The following is a 24,320-nucleotide window of genomic DNA, read 5'->3' on the forward strand; positions in this document are numbered from 1 at the left end:
CTGTAACGCACACTTGAATGACATAAAGGACTACACTGAGAGTTGGTGCATCTGCAGGTGTGTGCATACTTTATGTTTTTGTGTAGGAGAGCACGATGAGTTAGTCAGACAGGAGGAGTCATGTCACACACAAACAGATAAATAAATTGAGAGACACTTGTCTGTGCTGAATGTAGACTGTTAAACATCTCTTTCTTTTGCCCAATATATAAGGTTATACTGTATATATCGCAATTTTGAAAGTAGGATGAACTGTGTGGCCTACAAGAGTGAAAATGTACAGTAGAGGAAAGGTAGTGCAACAAAGGATAGAAAGAATGGCACATAGAGGAGGGGGAACAGACATGAAACACATTCCTCTTTTCCAACCCCTTTTCCTCTGTCCCTCAGCTCTCTTTTCCACATGGCAGACACTGTCTGCATGCAGGATTCAGAGCTTAATGGAGGGGAGCTAAGTCTTTGGCCATACAGTAGATAAATGCTGTACTTTCTCCAAGATATCAGGTGGAGATGGCCGCGTGCATTGCTTTCATGGGGTTCATTCAGGCAGAAAGCACAAAGCCAGCACCATGACAACACCTTGCTGGTGGCCTGACTGTCGCAGACAAAGCCGACTTCAGTTGAACTTAACCTTTGGGCTTTAGCATGAATATTTTAGATTAATGTTACCAGCCTCACTGATCGTGATCAACCAGAGCAAACGATGAAAGGGCTACATAAAGTCAGGTGTGATCATATTAGCAAAAACTTCACAAACATAATGCATACGAGACAAAACCAAAGCAGAAATCATTGTCTATAGAAGCTTGCAACACTAGTATGTATGATGTATGTTACCCCATATAGGCTTAGAAAGTTGCCATTTTCCCATGAGACTTACTTTTGACATTGAGAAACATGGACTTGCTGACATCAGCTCCAACATCGTTGCTGACTCTACACAGGTAGAAGCCACTGTCTTCTTCCAGCACATGCTTAATGAGCAGAGAGCCATTGACCAGCACCTCGATCCGAAAGCCTGAGTTTAGGACGATGGGTTTGAATTGAGGGACCCCGGCGCCTGTCACAAAACAAAGACAGAGTCATAAGATGGATATACGGGAAAACATAACCTGGCTCACAGATTTTTACTCTCCATTCTCACAGAAGAAAACCTTAGAGCTAGGTTTAGAGCTAACACTAACCCTTTCAACAATATGGCATGAAAAAGATACATGAGGGCATTCAACTGTGAGTAGTTTTCTATGACTGAACTACAAACCACAAACATTACAGGCATCACAAAGGTGGACGTCAAGTGTACTAGTTGGCATTAGATCGTATAGGTTCGACTATCTGTTCTGGACTTAGTTGCCCCTTTTAAAATTAACATTTTAATCCACAACCCTGGTAGAACAATTTTACACACCAACTTAAAAGAGATTGTACAAAAAATGAAATAAACTGGAAAAAGACCGGCATTCATGTTTTCAAGGAAATAAGGAAAGACTCAATGAAAAAACTTTCTTTCTTATCAGACATTTTATCAGACATGAAACCAACCATGTGCAGCCTTGATTTTATCCCCACCAAATTTCTTAAAGAGTTTTTTAACACACTCATACCCAGTATTTTATCCATTGTAAATAGTTATATAACCCATGGTGTTTTTCCCTGTCTTTTAAGCATGCTGCAGTCCACCAAACCTGGAATGAAGAGCTTTGAGTTACTGCAGCCTGTAATGTATGTGTAATGGTAATCATATATTACCTTTGGAGTACTCCCACTGTATAGTAGGGACGGGATAGCCTTCTGCCGAGCAGTTTAATATCACCGCCTTTCCATAGATGCCATCCTGATCCTTAGGTTGCACCACAAATTTGGGAGGAACTGCAAGACAAGTCACCACAAAGTTCATACTACATCATGTTGTATTGTAGAAAATAAAATATCCCCGACTATTATAACAACTTCCAGTCATGTATAGTATACATCTGAAACTAACAATCCCAGTGCACTGTCTTCTGTAGTTGCATTTCTCTGTAAAACTTGTGAAATGACATCCTTTTCCCTTTTTCTTTTCCCTCTTCACCTCCCTCTCCTCACCTCGGACAATGAGCTGGCTCTGGTGCTCCACGGCAGCAGCCTGGTTGCGTGCGATGCAGGTATAGTTGCCATTGTGCATCAGTGTGAGATTGGAAACGCGCAGAGAGCTGGTAAAGTCTATGTTGTCGATGGTGACACCCAGGCTGGCTGGAATCGAGCGGCCGTCCTTCTGCCAGGTGATAAAGACGGGTTGGTCGCCAGACATGACCACACAGGGGATGAAGACTCGCTGGCCAATGGAAAACCGAGGGAACTCAAATGGGTGGATGGTGGGTGGGACTGTAGAGGAAAAGTGCAAATATATTTTCCCTTTAGGAGTTTTACCTCAGGCCTGTGGGTTAACATGCCTATAATTTAGGTGTAATTTTAGCAACAGACAACAGGTTTATGACTTGAGCCTCAGAAGTACCCCTGCTATTATTCTGTCATGGCTGAGGTACTTTATAAAGCACTCCCCGTGGTACCTTATTAGTTACATTTCTCTCTTTATCACCCTCTTCTCCATGTAAGAACATTATGCTGTGATTTTGCAGGAATGGGAGAAATATTTTATTACTTCTCCCAATGCAGAGCAGCCGAATTCTCTCCCTCTCAAAGAACATGCATATAACATTCTCTCTCACTTCTCTTCTGCTCTCTGGGGACACTGTAGCCATCGTGAGAACCAGATGCTTTGGAAAATTAATGATTTAAAATAACATTGGAATAAGCGGCACTTCAGCGCTTATTTAATTCACAACAAAATAGGGATAATAGGCTCCTGGGGATTCCCTCACGGCAGTGGTGGAATGCTAAGCAGCTGAGAGGCAAAATAGCTGAGGCAGAATGGAGGCATAGCTTTGTCTACGGTGTGTGATTTCCCCCCTCGCACACTCGTTAGCACGTCAAGGCCCACCACAGAGAGAGAGAGGGAGAGGTGGTGGGGGGGGACATTTCAAATTATGCAGCGTCACTGAAGAAATCTGAGGTTACGCCATTACATATTCAGATGAGCTCCAGATAAGGTGGCTGGGATGATGGAGATTGTGCTTCGCTATCAGTGATGTGTGTGTGTGTTTTTTTTACGAGTTGTGATATACAAATATCCCGTTGAATATCTTGTTTCAAAATGTGTTCTACAAGGAAAGGCAGATATCAAGGTGGCACTTAAAGAATGTATCTTTTAAATGCGATCTACAGCATAAGTGCCAGATGGAAAGACACACTAGGGTCAGCAAACAGACTGATAAAGGGATTGTGTCTTAGGCACTGCAGACTGAGAGATTAATGATGGACTGCCATGAATGTACTCAACAAATACTCAGGTTTAATATAGTGTGTCACACCCCATCTCAAATAAATGGCCTAAGTTGTTTACTTGACATGGGAGATTGTTGGTAATAATCATGATGGAGTACCTGAGATTACATGCAGCTACAGCAACTGATTTAATTTTTCTCAATGTTGGACGCTGGTTTATTATCCAGTCACTGTAACTGTGAAGTCGGACCAGACTAAGGTTCATACCTTTTACAGTAACATAGACACTCTGGTGTGTGGAGAGCTGAGGCTGCACAAGAACATTACACGTATATTCTCCTTCATCCACATCCTTCTGCACATCAAACAGCTTCAATGTGCCGTTGTTCTCGAAGGCCCGCTGCCTGTGGTTGTACGGCAGCAAGTTGGAGTCCTTGTACCATTTGATGGAGTAGTATGGGTAGCCGATGACACGGCAGTGGATGTACATGTCCCGCCCAGCGATGGCAGTGAGGTTTTTCATCGGTCTGATGCTGGCAGGCCCTTGAAGAACACATTGGAGAGACAACTCTCTTAAAATGATTTTGAGGCAGGGGTGGTGGTATCAAAGATTGCTGTGCTGTGTTGTGTGTGTTTTTCAAGACACCACAAAGTTGACATGCCTTGATTTATTCAGATGATAACAATTAGAAATGTTAACCGTAAGGAATGTCAGACTGCGCGAGTGAACATCCTTGAACTCTATTCCACTTTTTCTTGTCTGACGCAGATACCGGTATATCTACCCATACTGAAATTAGCACCTACCCATAACCAGCATAAAGCATAAAGTTCCAACTGTAAAACAAATATTTTGCTCTAAATAACAAATAAACAGCTCAAATTTTAAGTCCATGCTTAGTATTTTTGGACTTTTACTAAACCAGTGATTTTCACCAGTATCAGACAGATACGGCACCTCATTCTGATCTATTTTTCTGACAGAACAGAGTTCCTCAGCTCAATGTCTATCAGGAAACTGGATTATTAGGTTTCTTTTTTAAAGCATTGCAGAAACTAGGCTCTGTACTGTACTCTGAGCACGAGCATATCCTGGGTTGCTACTCTCTTTAGCGCGATTAAGGAGCCAACGATGTGAGAAAGAGTCATTACACTTTCCCCGCAATGGCACCTGTGGAGATTTATCTTCATTGCTCGGCTGCATTCGGCATCCAAGAAACCATGCTTAAATGGCTAAAGGATCGCCCTATTTAGCCTCACAACATGCAAGAATGAACACAATCAAATTAAAGCAATCAGAGTACAGAAAGCACCTATTGCTCTCTGCAGTAGAATAATACTGGTAATAGGGGTGAGTGATCCAGTATTACTGCTACATGACAACAGCGATCCAGCCAACCGTGTCTCTGTACAGAGCAGACCACACTACAGCCATACAGTGGTGCCCCAATATAAAGCTATCAGCAGGTGTTGGGTAGGAAGCAGAACATGAGAGAAGTTCATGCTGAAGGATCGCCTAATAGAGGCTGAAAAAGCACTTGTCGTAATCTGGATATGTAAGAATAGACTGAACCTACATTACTAGGTTTCTATACATGTCAAAGAAACTAGAAAATTGAAATATCTTGACAAATGTAGTCTGGCATTCCTTTAACATCGGCACGCCAATGTGCTTTAAACACAGTCAATTAGAAAAATATCAAGGCAGAATATATCAAGACATGTTGATGTGTATATGTGATGATGTGCTGGAAGAGTTGATTTGACAAGCACCTCTTACGTTTATTCGCGCCTGGTAGGTAACTGTCCCGGCCGAGTTGTTGCAGATGCAGCGATACACCCCTCCATCAGGGACCTGGGTCTGGCTGATGTTGAGGTAGCTGACCACATGGCCCTCGGTGTTGGTGTAGTAGGAGATGCGGTGGCGGCTGTCTCGTATCACAGGCTCCTCATCCAGGGTCCATGTCACCCGTGGCTCTGGCGTGCCCTTCACCGTGCACGACAGCGAGACAAACTCATTGATGTTGTAGACCTTCTCACTGAATGAAGCCAGAATCTTGGGGGTGCCATCTGGTCAGAAGAAGGAGATGGCAACAAACATTTCATGATTCTGCACTGATACTAAAGATAATTACAAGAAATATCTTTCCACCAAAAGTCAGTTGTATAAAAGAGTATAAAGCAAACAAATACAGCTCCTTTTTCTGGTTCCACAACATCATCGATCATCATTATTCTCCTTATCCTGAGGGGGTCATGAGAGACAAACACTGCAGCAGTCTCAGCTTTTGTAACAGTGTGCAACCCTCTTTCAGACAATCAAAGAATCATAGATTGGGCCTTAGGTGTATTGCAGCAATCAAGCACCATTCTCAGCCCAGAAGAGAGCATGAACACACAGGCATGCTATGCACACAATGTGCACGCACAAAGCAAATACTAATTTGGTTACGACACACTCATGTATTTCCTTTTAGAAGACTGACCTTCCAGTATGACTTGAACAAAGTCCTGCGCTGACATCTTGCCATGTCTGGCAAAACACTGATAGGCACCTCCGTCGCTCTTGGCCATACCAGCCATTACCAGGTTCTCTCTGTTCTGGCCTGTCATGCGGACGCTGTTACTGGGGTAGATGAGCTCTCCGTTCCGGTACCAGGACAACTGGTACTCCTCAGAGCCGGTGACACTGCAGGACAGTGACACCTGGCTTCCCACACTCCCCTTCACCTTCCGTGGACTCACCATGACCTTCAGGGGCTCTGTAGGAAAGGGAGAGTTCAGTCAGTGGCTGCTTTTCACTGAAAATGATTAAATTAAAATGATATGTCTAAGTCATCCTAACTTATTTTATTAGTGACAGATTAAAATAAGCTACCTGCACCATACACGTTACCCACACAAAAGAAGGAAACAACATCAGTGAGTGAAAATAAATTGAGTGGAATCTAGTTCTTAAACCAATGAGACTTCCCTGCTGTTAACTGTTATGAAGCATCATACCACTGTGATACAAATCTCCCCAGTGATTTACCAACAGCCCATGAGCACTGACCTTTTACCAGCAGTCTGCCAACCACCTCAGCATTGCCATAGCTGTTCCAGACCTCGCACACATATGTCCCCGTGTCACTGGCATGGGCTCTCTCTATCAGCAGGCCTGTCACACTCTGTCTGAAGCGTGTGTCGGGCTCCAGCGGCCGGTTGTCCTTCAGCCAGCGGTATTTGGGTGCGGGGTGACCGGAGGCCTTGCAGGGCAACTCCACTCGATGAGATGCCATCACCTCACGGCGCTCGAAACTGTCCAGGATGTGGGGGGCGGAGTTGGTGGGATCTTTAGGAGAAGGGAAATTGTTTATAGACGCTAATGTGGTAAGATCATCTGTTCTGTGTGTCGTGTCTAATTTTAATTATAATCACAGTGGTTGTGTGGATAAAACACCATGATGGTCAGGTGGTGTAAAAGGTTAACAGTAAAACTACAGCGACCAAGTTGTCTTGATTTATTTTCCTTTTATATCGAGAGTGTAGTAAACTTCTAGCAAACGCCACATTCTAAGTTCTGAGCCACAAATAATAGTGCACAGCTGTTTTCAAAGTACATTTATGTGAAACACTGGCGGCATGTCCCTTTAAATGATTTAAGGTAAGGGAGGGCATTCTTCGTGCAGGCAGAGTACTGGTGACCTTTATCACATGTCATCTTCCCTTTAATTCATGTGTATTTTCCTGTCACTCTCCATTCTACTCAATTTATCGAGATCGTTTTTCACAAGCGGGAATTTATTTCCATATGCTTCTGTTTTATTTCGCCCACATCACGTTTTAGAACCAAAACGAACCTGCATTTAAAATCAAAACAAATACAAAAAAGAGAACAGGGTGGCTTGCATGATATGTATTAACATTCCTTTGAGTACATTTTGTACAAATCTTTTCACTTGTGTTATTAATTTTTAAGTGTGAGAGTGAATGGTTGTTTATTCCTGGGTGTTTGCTGTGCGATGGACTGGTGACCTATCAAGGGTGTAACCGCCTTTCGCCCTATGTCAGCTGGGTTTGGCTCCAGCCCCCATGACCCTCATGTGGAGGATAAAATGGTAGACAATGAGTGAGAATGTAAAGAATGAACACAAATGACTATATAACAACACAGATATTTAGGCACATCCTCCTACCTGAGACAATGAGACGGGCGCTATTGCTCTGCCGGGTCTCTCCTGTGTAGCGATGGCGCGTCATACACCTGTAGTTGTACAGCCCGTCTTCCATTTGCACATCCAGGATATACAGGGCTCCCGTAGATGTGATGAGAAACCGCGACACTGTTAATATAAAAAATAAAACGTATTAGGCTACTGAGCATTACTGATCAATGTTCGACAGTTACAGTGCAGAATAATAACACCAGCGTTTTAGAATGACAGCATTCATGAATTATAAGTGACTGTGGACCAATCAGTGCAAAATATCACCTGATGTAAGTACAGTACATCATCTGGGTTTAATAATGATCTATTGCCAGCAGCCTACAGGGTCATCATTGTTTGATCTCTACTCAGCTCTGTTGCCTGGATCAACACGTTTTATAAAAGAAACACAAACTTGTAGTATGTGTAATACACACACAATTATTAATGAAGCTTGAGCGTAAGCTCGGTCAGAAAGACTAATCTTTACTTGCTTCCGTTGCAGTATTTATGTTTAACCCTGTCTTTATCTCTTCTCACGCATGCATCCATACTCTAAGTTGACACTGTCATTTTCTGGGGCTCAGATCAGCTGGTCTTGTCTATAATAACTCTTGCTGCCATCTTTTTTTTTTAAATATATTGTTCTCTTCCTGTTTTGGGTCATTCATGTTGCTGCAACATGTACCCTTCTCTTCTCACATTGCTTCTGTACAATCTGTAATAACTCATTTTCTTTCTGTACACATCCCAATGACTAGTAGAAGACAAAAAAAGTGGTTTCTGAAACTGTGTGTGTGTGTGTGTGTGTGTGTGTGACATCAGAAAGGATCAAACAACAGATCAATATCCTCCGATTTCATCACAGGAGTTAGCAGGCACTTTACAACAAATACACATCTTACAAAAAGCTTAAGCATGTGTGCATGCGTGTGTCGCACACTCATTTTTTTTATGCACTGAAATTGCTACCTTACGCATTCTAAAAGAAGAAAACACCGACAATCCAATATTGAAGTCTCTTAGCAAATATTTGCAAGTCAAGTGAGGTGCGCAGCGCTGTTTGATTGTAGTCACCAAACATCTGCTGCAACCCATTTAGCTCAGCACAGCTCTGAGGCACTGTGACAAGGCTGTGTGTTGTGCAGCAGTGTAACACAGCTCGTTATCATGTAGCTCATCGCTCTCCTCTCTCTCTTTCTGCATCTCTCTCAGGGGATCTCTCTCTCTCTCTCCCTCCCTCTCCTTTTCTCAGCTCCAGACTAAAGCACAGGCAGCCAGGGATCACAGAGCACTTTGATAAGGCATGGCTGCACAGGTCAGACATGCTAATGTCATGCTAATGTTATGCAAATTTGTGTGAACACATGGCAGAGGAGAGAGGTAGTCGGTGTTTATGAGGAGTGATGTGTGCTGTAGCTGGTGGCTGCCGGGGTATTTCATGTCGCTGATGACGGGGAAGTCAGATGGGGCCAGTGCAGGGTGGGGGGACTGTGGCAATATTGGCAGATATAATGCAGACTTTATGGGCTGTTGAATTACTCTCATTAAGCCCTGTCATGACAGTTTAACACAGATTAAGACTTGCTTGTAAAGGCCTGTGCATACTGCATGTTGAAATAATGAAAAAAGGGCCTAATAGTGCAGCTTATGAATCTTTACATTTGATCACATATGACATGTTTTATGATACAGACAAACAAAAAACTCTCGGCCAAAAATAAGCTTAATGTGTAATTAGTTTTTTTTGTGTGAGGACCCTTTGAGTTTGTTACAGTCACAGAAAATTGATGTAGTGATTACAGATGACTCCCAACAGTATTTACAGATTAAATTAATGTTGCAATGAGAAAGGGGTGACTGAGAGGACAGCGTGAAATAAGAAGGAGAAGGAGGAATACACAGAGGAGTGTGTCGAGGAAGCTATTGTGAGCAAGTGTTGACCTAGTTAGAAACGAGGGAGCATGGATTTGATATCCTGGAGGTTTTTTCTTTTTTTTTTCCAGCTTGTGGTCGAGATGCTCTCATGTGTGACAGGTAACCAGTGGTAAAATGAGGCGGACAGGGAAGGTAGTTCACACCTACGCTGCAAGTATGTGTCTGTAATTTCTGTTTCATTTACCAGGACACGACACGAAATATTACCAAATCTGAATTGTTCTTGCGGCTGTTCATTTTCATAGAAAGACACATTTTATGCAAAGGCAGGAATGCAGGCTGTCTCTCCTGTCTTTCCTTTCTGCTCTTCCTGTCTCTTTCCCCTTCTTTGCCTCTGAAAGTTGCCTGGCATCAAACGTTGACAAGGCAGGCTTGTGAATGAGCAGAACTTTCATTAGAGCAGACTGCCTGTCACTGTAACAAAGGGCCAGTGCTGAGAGAGGGGAGTACGCTTGTGCTTTAAATGTGCGTTAAAACAGACACTTGTGTTCACATGTGGGAGTGTGTGATTGTTTCTTGTCTCCCTGTGAATCAAATTGGCTCTGCATTATTAATTTCTAACCTTTGCATACATTTGATATATGAGGGCATTAAACAGGTTTAAATGTAGGTTTAAGAAATCTCTTATATTTCTCAACGACGTCACTGCACACATTGATGCCGTTAGTCAAATGACCCATTGGGCAGTTATACGATTAACAGACACAGACAAGACAGATGTTCCTTGCATTTATAGATAGATAGTTCTGATGATAACAGATGTACCTATGCAGCACAGGTGTTGCATACTGCAATGTATAATGGTTGTTGGTGGTATTAACTAAACATGAAAATAGTCAGAAAATCATTCCAAGAACCAGCACATTCTCACCTCAAACACACTGAACAATAATAGCATGTCCTTGCAAATGGAGGACATTTGTGTCTTTGCTTGCACCAGTGCTGCAAGTATCTTAGATCCCACTGGCTTGTGTGGGTCTGTTTATTTAGGTATTATTTTTGCACGTATAAACGCACTGAATCTGTCTTCTTTACATGTGTGTGCATGTAACTGAGTGCCAATGTGTTTATGCGGCATACAGCTGCATGGAGAAATGGTCAATAAAAACGATCAAAGGCGCTCCACTACACTTTTCCCTGCTCCTCTCTGGTCCACCTACTGCATACTAATGCCACCTAAGAGACAGCCTCCACTGTTCCTGCAGTGTGTTGGAGTGTGTGTGTGTGTGCGTGCATGCGTGTGTGAGTGAGCACACTAGGCACATGTCCACACCTGGGTGTATTAGTGTATATTTCTGAAACTATGGCTTCACTTCACCCCAGGTGGCTCGCAGGACCATCAGTCGTCTCCTCTTCCCTTCCCTGGCTCACCCAGCTGCTTTGGCATCAATGGTGCCACAAACACAAGTCCCTTTCTGTGGATCCACACTCAATAGATTCAATTAATCCCCATATAAGCCACAGTGAGCCTGCAAGTGGACTCCTTGTTTCGCACAAACGGGGATGCTTTGCGGTTCTTCGATCAGACCTAAATTGCTTCTGAGACATAATAGAAAGAGTAAGAAAAGGCTGAATCATGAGTGTGTGCTGCATTGCTGTTGTTAAATCTTTCACCAAGGACAGTTGTGCACTCGTGTGGATGTGTCATCACTAGACACACAGGTTAACATACGAGAAGCTTGCGTAACACAATGACACATGGTGACATCGCTGAGCACTTTGAGCTACACTTCAATCTGCCTATCCGCATTACTTTTGCTTCTTGTATTATTCCAGGTTTTATAATTGAGACGTGAGCAGAGGAAGGGTGAAATGGGAGGAGGAGGAGGAGGGAGGGAAGAAAGAAAGAGAGGGGGAGGAAAGAGAAAATAAAAGATCAAGAGCGAAAGAGCACTTCTGGGATACAACCACTCTCTGTCATCTAAAATGACTTACAAATTAGCTTACAGCGGTGTGCTCCCAGTGAAGGGGGAAAAAAAAGTGACAACTTTCATATGCTAATTCAGCTCATGCAGAGCAATTATCAAAAAAAATGTCAGTACTGTCTATCTGACAGATCTGAGCAGGAACCCAGTCTTACCCAGTCCTTTGCCTGTCTTCCTCAAAGTAAAGATTCTTCTTCTTTATACTGTGCACAGCATAGAACACAACGCAAAGAAATTCTACACACCGTGCATTCACACTGCAGTGCTGCATGTAGCACAATCCTCAATAAATGTTGTTATATTACCATCAAATCATTTTGTTAGGTGAGACAAAAAAATGACTACAGTATTTTATCGCATGACCTTAAACATCTGAACCTCGGGAGAAGATTATAATTGTATCGTCCGTGGACTACAACAGTCTGGGTGCTGCTTACGACGAAACCCATGGAGTCAGCTAAACAATGCTGATAAAAAACTGCTTCCTCATCACTCTGTGGGCAGCGTGAATGTCTTGGAGTGTATTAGTGAGTGGAGCATGGTCCCTGGAGACAGCTGTGGCTCACAGTGTCACAGTAACCTTGGCCACTAAAAGTCACACAGTTTGACCATAAAATAAGTAAACAAACAAACAGAAGTTTAATCCAAGCTACAGATTCTCACGTATTTGTTTCGGTATTTTAACTCTGTATTATGTAAAGAGGATATAAGGTAGATGAGTATAATTAGGTAGTACAACATAATCAAAGTGTTTATGAATGAGGTGATTACCATTTGTACACAAACCATATATACTGTATATATATGACCAACAAAACAATATACTAAACTTATAATTTACAGAAGGGATCTGATGATATATGATCTTATTGCGTATGACAATAAAAAGCACCCACAATAATTAGCAGGATAATTGTGACTGGGTAAATCTGCATGAGTGACATGAAGGAAAAAAACCAAAAACAAAATACACTCTTAGTGGTTCATACCACATGGGGGTGTGCTATCTGCAAACAAACACATTGTGAATCACAATTATTTAGATCAGGATATACTGTATGTGATATATGTGACTGGTGGATGATGGATTAAAATGATAGCAACAGAAAATTGTTGCATATTTCCATTTATGCAAAACATTGTCAACTCTTCACTGTCAATTCAACTCCTGTGTAGTTAAATAAAACATTTAACAAGCTACTTATTTTTAATCGTCTGATACTGCAGCCATCTAAACACCATATGTAATGCCACATTGCTTCCCACTATGAGAATGTCACACACTGTCTGGCGCCAGATTTGCCGGTGCAGTCTGTGAGTAATAATGAGTGTATGATGAGCCCAGGAGGGCCTGTGTTGTAATTAGGCCTGGTTAGAGTTATTGGCAGAGTGACTCCAGTTTGATCAGGCTGGGATAAGCAGCTCTATGCAGAGGGAGATCCCACCGATTTAGAGCCCATCTAATAAAAATCATTTGTCATTCTTACAAAGGGCACAATGACAGCTGCTGGGGGTTGCCGTAGCAACATACTGGCCGCCATTCCCTTAGCAAGCACTATACTCCCAGTGCTGTAAATGGTGGCGAGGCGGAGAAGCACACATGTGCATGTATGACACTGTGAAAGGTTGAAATGCTTTCATGCTCAGATATATGTATGTACGCCAAGGTCTTACAGAAATGATTCTGCCAAAATCTTTTTGAATTTTTCTTCATTTATATTTGTACTTCCAAAATAAATGAAGCACAGCATGTGCACATAAACACAAACTGACAATGCTTAATGTGTAGCTAAACCCTTAAACTTAAAACACTTTGTATATGTGTATATGGGTATCTAGGAATGTTATTTACTGATTGAGGTGCAAATCTTCACAGTTTAGTGTAAAATATAGACATATATGTCAGCTTATCTACTGCCTCTTTCTAGCCAAACACCAGATACTGCATTCACATTTTGGCATTTGCTATTTTAGTGTCAGCTGCAGATACACATTTTAGAGACGGCCAAATATGAACTATTTCTGGTCTCCTCAGTTCTTTGTTTTCATCTATACATAACCAAAATAAGACCTTTTAAATGTGTCATTTTCTTTGTCAACTTTGACTATGTAATTGTCAAGATACAATTTTGATGGTAAATTGATTAATAAGTCAATGGGTTTTGGGGTGAAAAAATGAAACTAAATGTACACCTAGGATCAGAAGCTTCAGAAGCAGCAGTACATTCATGTGGCCCAAGCTCCTGCAGAAATAAATGAGTGCAGGAAAACACACAAATCGAGCACCTGGCCTAATTTCTCATCACACCTGGATGACAAAGTTGCAGCAGCGGCTGCCTACAGTATCTGCCAGTGACACAGTCGAGTCAGAGTAGGGGGCTGCTTTTTTTATTTTTTTTTTAATGGCTGCTCCTAATCAGCAGCAGCATCCCCTGCTCATTAACTAGACACATACTAGCCTAAGGCTAACAGCCTCATATGTCAGCCACAGATAAAGCTGTCATCTTCTGCTTGACTGAATAAACTGCTATTAAAACTAGATGCAAATGGATGTTGAGCGATATTCAAATCATGAGGCAACAGGGAGGCTTAAAACCCTGAGGCGCCGAGCCTCGTGCCTGCTCCACATTCCTCTGTCATGTTAGAAGGGGGGAATTTTAGATCCTGTCTGTGTTCGAAGTAATGTTCTACAAGACACCTGAGATCTCTATGAAACAGTAGGTGGGTTTCCATCAGCCTGTTCTTGTATGTAAACACAGGAAACTCATAAATGTTTTTACACTTAAGGGAGGTGGTAAAAGTGGTGTATCTATAAAAGGTAAATGAAAAATGAAAGCAACGGAAACAGATTTAGTGAATAAAAGAGGACATTTATAAATCACGAGACTGAAACGTCCGTCCTGCTCTGCTTTTCGGTGAAATAAAACCACAACATTCTTCCGCTTAGTGCATGAAACAAATACTACAAAAGTACTTGGAAGCAGAAATGAAACGCCACCATGTATCAACAACTAGTGGAACCTTTTGTTTACATCATCAAGTTGCACCTTCTTAGGCCTTTAAACATTATAAAACACACTTTTAAATAGTCTAAATACTTCTCTGTGATCAACTAACAACAAGGACTCTTCAGTATGAAGCCAAACAGCTGTTAGTCCTGCACATTTTTTACAATAAAGCTTTGGTGAAAAAAGAAAGAAGGGAATCAAGGAAGTGCTGAAATCCTAAAAGTGCTTTTACTTTGAAAGAGGAATAGGACATGTTGTGTTTGTGACATATGTGACTGATACACAGTAGATGCGGAAACTGCAAAGAAAGATCTTTTTTGTCGTCATACGGTGATTGCTAAGGTGAATATATTGAATGTGACTGTGCACTTTGCCTTACTGGGAAAAAAACAGCTGCCATGTCAACCCAACAACATTGGCAGTGCAGGCACAGCTGGCTGTGTGGACACACCAATGAAACTCTATCTCATCAACAATTTACCAAATCAAATACTGGACAGGGTAAGAATGGACTATATTCATACACAGGATACATTTGGCAGACACTGACATAGACGCACTTTGTTCTCCATTGTTTCCAGACAGCATTTTTCCTCCAGCAGACAACTGTTCGTCAGGTGAAGTCAGAACTACGGAGGCAAATCACAGATTCAACACAATAGCTTTCAAACTTCTGTGTGCATTATGTGCTTGTGTGAGTGTGTAATTAGCCAGTACTAGAGTTGAGCTATTAAACCCCTCATGGTTGTGTTTACAATGCTATCATTGGTCTCTCTCTGGCCAACACTAAATGAGCCAGTGTTGAGCCTCAGCTGTATAATCATGAATATTCATCTCTGTCTGTGTGAGAATATGTGTGTGTGTGTGTGTGTGTGTCTGGCAGGCGTTAAGGAAGCTATTAACATCTACTCAATCACAGTCCATCACTTTGTCTGGATAATAAGTCAAGCTGACAACAATTCTACTTATCGCCAAACCCCAAACAAAACAGGCTTTGTTTCGGGAGCAAGAAAGAGTTGAGCCTGTTTTCAGGCCAGCAGATGTTCACCTCAAAGAGTCATACAGGTCAGGGTTATCAGGGTGTCCCATACAGTGTTTTTTCACTGTTTTATTCCTACTTCCACTTCTGTATGATGAAAGCGTCAAATTAAAGAAAGGGAAAGGCTTTGAATACCCTTGGTGGCACTTTGAGAAGAGAAATCAACTATAATGAAGGCACTCTCTTGGACAGAGACACACTTGGAAATAATATTTGTGCCCACAGAAGGGCCTTTTCAGTGCGCAGCGATGTGGTTTCCATGTAAATGTGCACATCATGACACGATTATTAATTATATTTCCTAAGTGAGAACAAGACAAGCCATCAAAGCCCTTGATAAACTGTGATAACCTGAGTGTAAAAGAGTTACTCCCACAGTGCCGTTCCCCTGGGACTTTATGGCACCACATTCCCGCTTATGGACAAGGACTTAAACACAGTGCTCATTGGTGTTTCATGGTAATTTGCAGTGGCAAGTGAAGCAGGCAATGCTGCACTGTGAGTAAAGCAGAGGGGGCACGAGGAGGATTAGATAATCAAACAGTGTGCCACTTTAAATAATCTCTGGCTCCTCTGGGGGAGGTGAGACTTAAAGCTGGAGCCCTTCTGCTTTAATTGTCTGATTTTCTCGTCATTACTGTTGAGGGCCTCAGTAATTCAGGCTCATTAAATATTCAGGAGCCACACTGTGAAGGGGAGGGATGAGGAAGTGGCAGGAGAATGACAAAGGTATGGAAGGGAGTGAGAGAAAGAGAACACAAGTGGTCACTACTGCTTGACAAAAACTGAAACAAAAATATACTTTACACTTTCAAACTATGAATTATAAAATAATCTACAACACACAGCCCCTGTTTTGCATATAAAGCAGGAGCTTGCCTCATTTTCTACTAAAATAAAAAAAAGTAAATTCCCACATTAAAGAAAAAGACTTTTGTAATGTTTCACTTCTGAGTTTTTCCTAATTTTCCAATGTTAAAGAAAAAAATATCTCTTTTTGGAGTACAAAACAGAATATGGGAGCACCAAAATGTGTTGATCTAAAATAAATAAGAGAAAAACAACCCATAAAGCAGATTTTACTGAACTGAATAGACAAGCTGAGTGGAGCTATCCATGGTGCTGAACTACACCACAGACAGAAACACCTTTTCAACTGTACTGGTTTTAGTGGAGTGGCACTATTACAAAAATGCATCAATGGACCACATTATAATATACATGATGGGCTACAATGGTAAAATGATGACAAAATGCAAACTGTTTAATACCTTTCTAGTATTAGACTGATGAGATGATATTTGAATCCAGCAAACTGTTCTTTTATTACTAATGGTGAGTTGAAAATATAAAAGAAACCCAGACAGACATACTGCGAGTATGAACATTATCTATAAATGGAAAGACTGCAAACCACATTACAGTGATTATGTTGAAGAAAGTGAAGAGACAGAGTGCTGCTCTCTAATGAGTCACCGCTCTGATCATGGCCCCAAGCAACAGCCTGCATCTACAACACTACAACACAAACGACATGTTGACATGACATTTAATCTGGTTTCAGTCTGTAAGACCTGATTTTTCATGAAAGAGTCAGAGAGCAAGCTAATTTTACTCGTGTCTACTGTTTGTTTGTTTTTTAATAGAATCAGAGTACATTTGCCTGTTCTGCTAATGCTGGGCCTGATTTTAAACTATCTACTTTACTTTGTACTTTGATAAAATACATGCACACATCTACTAAGTAAGTAAGGAAAGCCTTAATGTCTGGCTTGTATTTACTGTTGATATGATTCAGTACTAATGAAATATAAAAGGATTTTTAAACATGAACATTATTAATATTATTATGACATGTACATTTGGGAAAACACAATACATTGTTACATATTATACTATTTAGCTAATAACTACAATACATTATATGCAATTGGGTAGTTTAGTAGAATTACCCAAATAATCTTAAAATACTTGAATTAATTAAGTAAAAAGTGACATGCTTTCATGCATCTTTTTCTCCATTTTGAACAGATGCTTATCAAGCTTATTGAGGTTGTTTGCATAAATTGTTACCTAATTTACCTGCTTATCAAGATACAAAACCGGTAAAATGCCAATAATTATACTGATCTGTGGGAGTCTCTTAAACCTGTTCAGATGTTAAAGTAATTGCAGACGCATATGTAAACTAATAAACATGTTTATCAGGGAAAATGACAGAGGCTTGTGGTTAGAGGATCCTCTCTCACTAAGGCCTCTTGTATCGCATGTTACTAATATGAGGGTTTGGAACTAAAGCTATGAGCAGATAATGTTCTCTGTTTAAATTCACTCATACAGTCCTGGTACATTTCAAATTGTACAAATAGACTGTGTTTCCATCATGTACCATACAGTTTGGAACGGTAAAGCTCTGGATCGGGCGTTTCGACTGAGAACAGTACTTTTACTTGATAGGCAAGGTGTGGGGCTGTGCCCGATGGCCACGCACAACAACAGACAACAATGGAGTACATCCAGGAGCTGAACTTGTTGTGCTCGGTTTCTGGTTGTTTGTCTCGACAAGACATCAAGCTTAACTCACAAGGGAGTGACATATTTCTGTTGCCCAATCCCCTGACTGCCGTTGGGTGGAGCCGGTCTAACCGTATCGTACCATTTCCCTCTGGTACCCTAAGGGAAGGGCGTGTTATTTTGGTACTGTTCCTAATGGGAATGCAACAAAAAATATGCACCATACTGTACCAAACCGAACCGTTCCACTCGGTGGAAACAAGGCACCTGAACCTGAATTAAACCTAAAGGAACCTAAATTAAAAATTAAAATACATCACATTTTATTACATTTAGGTACATTAGGTGAAACAAATATAAACTGCATCCATAAAAATTATAGAAATCCATTTTCTATGGCTTTATCCTCCATATGAGGGTCACACAGGGGATGGAGCCGAAAGGGCGAAAGGCGGGGTACACCCTGGACAGATCTCCAGTCCATCGCAGGGCCAACAAACAGCCGTTCACTCTCACAATCCAGCTACGGTCAATGTAAAGTGTCCAATTAACCTCATTCCCAATCTGCATGTTTTTAAACTGTGTGAGGAAGCCAGAGAACCTGGAGAGAACCCACATGCACACAGGAAGAACAGAACACACAAAATGACTCAAGGGGTCAAGGGGGTGACCTTCTTGCTGTGAGGCGCCAATGCTAGCCACTGCACCAAAGTGTGACCTAGTAAATTATACGACATATTTAATTATCAACCACTACTCTTTTCATGGAAGAGGCAATAACAAACGGACTCCTCACACCTTTTATCCCTGTTACATCTTTGTTGGGTAGAATGCACAGGCGTACTTACAGGATGACGTGACTGCCATGTAATCACGTTCTCACTGCAGCTGCCTCTCTTCCTACAATGACTCAAAATCACAATAATAAAAAAAAAAACATCTCTCCTTTCCTTGATATGACTGCTTTTCAATTTCATCTCCCTTCACCCTCCCTTTCTCCCTCTTTGTAGCTGTCCACTCTGTCTCCCTGCTTTTCATCTCTTGCCTTTTTTCCTTGGTGTCCCCCCCCCCCTCTTCCTCCGCCACCCCCACTCTCCCCACAGAGCATTAGCTTGCAGTGGTCAGGCTGCTTGACAGCTGCTCCACCTGAAGAATATCAATCAATGTTGCTTTGGAGACAGAATCAGGCTCTTCTCTTTTATTTTCTAGCCATGTTTCCCTCCAATCGTCTCCATTTTGCATGTGGCTACGTGGTTTGTTTTGTTTCTCATACACAGTGTGAAGATTAATATACATCCTTTAGGTAAAGGATACTGAGATAAATAAATAAAAATAAAAATGGCCAAGCTTGAAGCATACAAATCTGGTCATAAATTTAAACAATACAAACAAGGCAAATACAACTGTCAGTAATCAACATATTGAATTGATGTGCTATACTTTATCACCTTATGCTGCTAATTACATTGAAGTGTGACTAATTGAGTTGCAGATACGAATCCCAAGATGTCTCACACTATCACTCGAGATGAGGCGGGCAGACAGGCGTGGGACAGAAGTGTCTATCACTGCGAACACGCGACAGAAGAGTGAGCACTGTACAAATCATGCTGCTCAATATAGAACAACACTCAATATGCAAATAATCACCATGAAGGACTCTCTGTGCGTCCATGCAGAAGAGAAAAAAAAAAACTTGGTGATGAAAAACCTTAACTATACATTTCTCTTGTGCTTTCTTTCACATGTTTACTATTTGTTTCCTCACCTACTATTTGGAAAACAGGTTGTGTGATTATATCACCTAGCAACAATTCCTCCTGGATAGACAAATTATCAGGAGACCAATCAAGTTCTTCCTTCTAATTGCTTCAATCCACCCTCCCATATTGCTCACACCCCCACTTCGAGCCAGTGCTGCCGCTGTACTGTGTAGAACAGCAAGCAGTGAAATGGCTCCCAATAGACACGTCGTCAGTGGCACTATAGTGCCAGGGCCGCCAGCAGAGGGTTAAGTAAATATTGGGCAAAGCATCTGCTCTCAAAGTACCATTGTCTGCCTGTGTTCCTGCCTGGTCCTGGCCTGGTATAAATCACGCGCAGCAATTAGTGCCACAGTGTCCCCCTGCCCTCGTTAAACAACCCTGCCTGCTGAGGAAGCCTATAAACACCAGACACCAGCCCGCATGGGTGGAGGAGGGAGGGATGGATGGATGGATGGACACTCAAGAGAATCTCATTGTTTGCATACATTGTTCACACTAGTGTTCTGCTGCTAACACTTAAATAAGAATAAAGCCAATTTCACACAATACACTAAAAAAGGGCAATTGACACCATTCCCATTGCCCAGTGACTTGCCTAACCTGAAATGTAAGAGGGAGAAGAAATCAACAACAGCACAATGGAGCTCAGCGACAACGTTACAGTCGTTCCTAATCTTTTACTTCACTCATCGCTAATAAAAGTGAAATAAAAAGAAGGTGAAAAGCAAGGTGAAATAAAATATATGGAGCGCTGTCCCAGGTCGTAAAAAGTAAGGGTAGCTAAAAACATTCACGACTAACGGAGATGCTGACAGCCAAAAGATGGATGCGAACGGCTGTCCTGTTTGTCATCGCTATATTGCTCATGTGTAGTTTACGATCAGCATCAACGGAATCTTTTTTTAAAATGCATAATATAACATGCACGGTTGTGTACATCAGCGTTTATATTCATACATTTAAGGTCCTGAACATCAGAGAGGAAGTCTTAAAAAATGTTTACACCTATAATGTCACCCACAGGGTAATCTGACAACTGGTTTATAATTGTAAAATCACTTCTAAATAACGAATAACAAACCTTTTCATAAAAAAAGGCATGCCTGCTTTATGCCTATGTGTATAACCATTACTGATTCAGGCGGACAAAAACACTAGTGGGACAGCGTGCCAGAGAGATACAGAACAGAAGTGTGGCCTGCTATTCTTATTCGGCTTATATGATTAAAAGAGTATGAGCCAATGATGGTCTAAATCATGCTTTAAAAAGTCATAATCAGAGATCAGTGGACTGATTGGCCAATGAGCTGAAACACCTAATAAAACGTCCAGTATAATTTAGTTGACAACAGCTCATGAAAGGACAAAAACAGCGGCTGGTGAGGGGAGAAATAGCCATCAGCAGGCCTATTACCATATTGCTCTAAATTACCACAATCACTGGGGGAGCATTTAGCATGCCACCACCCAGTAGAAGAAAAAGAAAAAAAAAAACTAATCAGAATGAATGTAAGTGATTTACATTCTGTCCTCTTTCTGATTGTGCGACCAGTTGCTGCTGTGTCCAGAGTAATTAGGAGTTAATGAGGGTGTTATAGGACACTGGGCACATATAGAGAAGGAGACAGAGAGACGGACAGTGAGAACGCTCAGGTGCTGAATAACTTGTCGAAAGGAGAGATGCCGCATGGACATACTCTCCGCCACCTGACTGTCACTCTGAGACATCAAGGCAGACGACAGGGGAACGGGGAAGGACATGGGAAGACTGATGTGGAGGAGGGGTGTGTGGAAAATGTCACTGGAGCAGGTTGTAACTGTTGCAGTTAAAAAAAAACAAAAAAACATTGTAGTATACTGGTTCAAATCAGGGCTGCAAGGAGTGATTTAATTTATCGACAACTATTTTTAAATTTTGTTTATTTTACTAATTAAAACTAGTTCTCTGATTTATCAGCTGCTTAAATGTGAATATTTTCTTGTGCACCATATAACAAATAATTCAACATAACTGAATATGTTGTGTGGACAAAACAAGACATTTGAGAATGTCATTGTTTCGGGAACAGCACATCGATAATCAGGAAAATAACATTAATTGATTATAAAAATGATCATTTGTTGCCCTAGTTACTTATGTCTCCGTATTCCTTTTCTTATGCTTTGCATCATCTGCTCTGAGGTATCTGCACAGAAAAGACAGGACAACAATTGTGAAACAGCAATCTTTCTGAAATATGCCTCCCTCCAATCCCCTTTTCTCTGTCTCTACTCCCAGACTGAGACCAATTCTCTTGTTTAGGTGCATTGTGTGTGTGTGTGTGTGTGTGTGTGTGTGTGTGTGAGAGAGAGAGAGAGAGAGAAAGATGGGGAGAGAGGTGAGCTGGTTACTGTGGCAACCAGGAGAGTGACTCTTAGGCAATGGCATATGCATAGGGAGGGAGGGAGGGAGAGAGAGGTGGAGAGTGCTGATGAAGGGATGTAGTGGAGGGAGGGCAGGGTAGTAGTGGTACTGGGGGGATTGGAAGAGGTAGAGTGCAGGAGGCAGATCAGAGGGAGGTGTCAGTGGGTTACTGCACTCAGAGAGATCCACCCTCTATTTCTACCCTGGCAGAAGAAAGGGAGGCAGAAACAAAAGGAACTGTCTTTTGAACGGTCGCAGTGCTGGATTGGACTGTCAGCGCTTCCTCCTAACAACCTCACTTAGCTGGCTGCTCCCACTCCCAGACACTTCTTTTCTCTATATCCCTGTCTCTCTTTTTTTTTTTTTTTTCTTTTTTTTTTTACCACTGATACATGTTAACTGTTGCGGTTCAGCTGATGAAGTAAAGCATCACCTTTCATGTTTTCAGAGAGTACAAGGTGGCATCATTAAATACCAACCGACCGTCCCAAAACCCCAAAACATCCAGTATTCAACAATTAGACAGTGAGTCCTCACTGAGAGGCCACACCTATCAGAGATGTTCATCACGCTGACAAACTTCAACTTAAAAGGGTGTAGTTCAGGTTTTTGTAAGTAAGGTTGTACTGGCCAACCGTGTACACCCCTTAAGGCTTAAAGGCAGGTTGTATCACGCTAAGTATGCACTGCTTTTTGGTCTAATTCTTGGTAGCTATTGGAGGTCATGAGAGCTATGCCTGACATGGCTAAGTACATAGCATGGGCAGCTATGACGGTCATGTGATGTTCCTCACATCAACTATTGCTAGGTGCACTTGAACAAAATACATCGACAATGAGGAGAACAACTTGTACAAGAGCTGTATTTGGGTTGTGTGACGTTTGAGCTAAAGGCATTCATGTGATTTGATTGGCTAGTGTCTGTGTTCTATAACTGCATGATGTTTTGATTGACCCAAAATGCAGTCGGGCATATAACCACTTGTGCATTGATACTTATCACCACAATTCTTTGACAGAACTTGCATTCGTAAAGCAATTCGTATTTGCAAATAAAACGTGGGGGCATCGGAAATTTTCGTGAGAAAACTAATTAGCTACAAAACTGGTTCTTGTGTGGTAGCACTTTTCTAGCACTGCCCACCGATGCATAGCAGTTACTGTATAATCACAGAGCCAAGATGAAGTGAAACGGAAGCAAGCAACACTTTTTGAGTGCTTTCACTCGCCTGTTTCGGAATCTTCAGCCACTTTAGAGGACAATGTGTCTACAGAGGAAAAGCCCTCCTGTAACTTTGATGAAAGGTTTTGATGAAATCTTTGTAAACCACCAAACGTAGCAGTAGACCATCAAACTAAATACACAAATGTTCCATATGTGCTTTGGTGCAGGAGAGTGAGCGCTTTACAAACTTCAGTGCCATTATGACTTTACTGGCCTGTTGTGAAGACAAGAGGAGGATGATGGTAAATACCCTCTAACCTTATGACAGGAGCCCACAGAGAAGCAGCCTGCCAAAGACAAACAGAGCTGGGGTGGTTGTAATGAATATGCTGCCCCCTACGGTGGGGATGACCTTATAAACAACAACAAACTGTCACTATGGCCAAACCTGCAGGGAGATGCCCTCTGTGCAAGGGCAAATGGCCTGGAATTCACTTGACAGGGCTGCCAAAGCTCACAGAAGGGACTCATATTGGATGTAATCACACAAGGCTGCTGGTTTATTGTAGGCTCATTTTAACAACGAGTCAATCTCAAACACAAAATCCACCCATCATCCAGCTGACGAGACCACATCCATCATTTTTGCACTTCATGTCAAAGTTATTTGCTGTGCTCATCCAGGTAGATCATCAAAAGTCCCATCAATTGCTGCGTAGGTAAATGTGCTCCCACTGTGTCGTGTAACGCTAACTGACTGCTTTTATTATACAAGACAAGCTACGCCTGCAGTTGCTGTGATCTCAGCAAGATGCTTGGAATCAAACAGCAGAGGAGAGACATCCTCATGTTACAAGGGGGACTTTCATGTCACCATGAAGGAGACAAAGAGGAGCGGTGGTGGAGGGTTAGAAGTCAGAGCGAGGCATATGGCATCTTGAATTTTTGGGCAATGAGAGTTGACAGGTTAACTGAACATTTGGCAAGGGGATGCCGAGTGGTAGGAGTGCACAGGGAGAGCGGGTAGAGGAGGGGCGGGGAAGAAGA

At 41.8% G+C, this 24,320-nt stretch overlaps 1 protein-coding gene across 5 annotated transcripts in view; it reads right to left on the bottom strand.

Moving 5' to 3' along the window:
• dscama (Down syndrome cell adhesion molecule a) overlaps positions 1 to 24,320 on the bottom strand; it is an 80,192-nt gene that overhangs the window by 20,398 nt on the left and 35,474 nt on the right. For 4 of the 5 annotated variants that reach the window (XM_058626428.1, XM_058626426.1, XM_058626427.1 and 1 more), the window contains exons 4-11: positions 7,503 to 7,649; positions 6,380 to 6,658; positions 5,811 to 6,086; positions 5,098 to 5,394; positions 3,592 to 3,867; positions 2,086 to 2,364; positions 1,750 to 1,869; positions 881 to 1,060 (exon numbers count right to left, since the gene is read on the bottom strand). In XM_058626428.1, the coding sequence (XP_058482411.1) occupies positions 881 to 1,060; positions 1,750 to 1,869; positions 2,086 to 2,364; positions 3,592 to 3,867; positions 5,098 to 5,394; positions 5,811 to 6,086; positions 6,380 to 6,658; positions 7,503 to 7,649 (1,854 nt within the window). Of the gene's footprint in view, positions 1 to 880; positions 1,061 to 1,749; positions 1,870 to 2,085; positions 2,365 to 3,591; positions 3,868 to 5,097; positions 5,395 to 5,810; positions 6,087 to 6,379; positions 6,659 to 7,502; positions 7,650 to 24,320 lie in introns of those variants that run through there. The other variant, XM_058626429.1, reaches the window with a different exon arrangement.

This window comes from Solea solea, chromosome 4 (assembly GCF_958295425.1).
Source record: "Solea solea chromosome 4, fSolSol10.1, whole genome shotgun sequence".
NCBI classification, from domain to species: Eukaryota; Metazoa; Chordata; class Actinopteri; order Pleuronectiformes; family Soleidae; genus Solea; species Solea solea.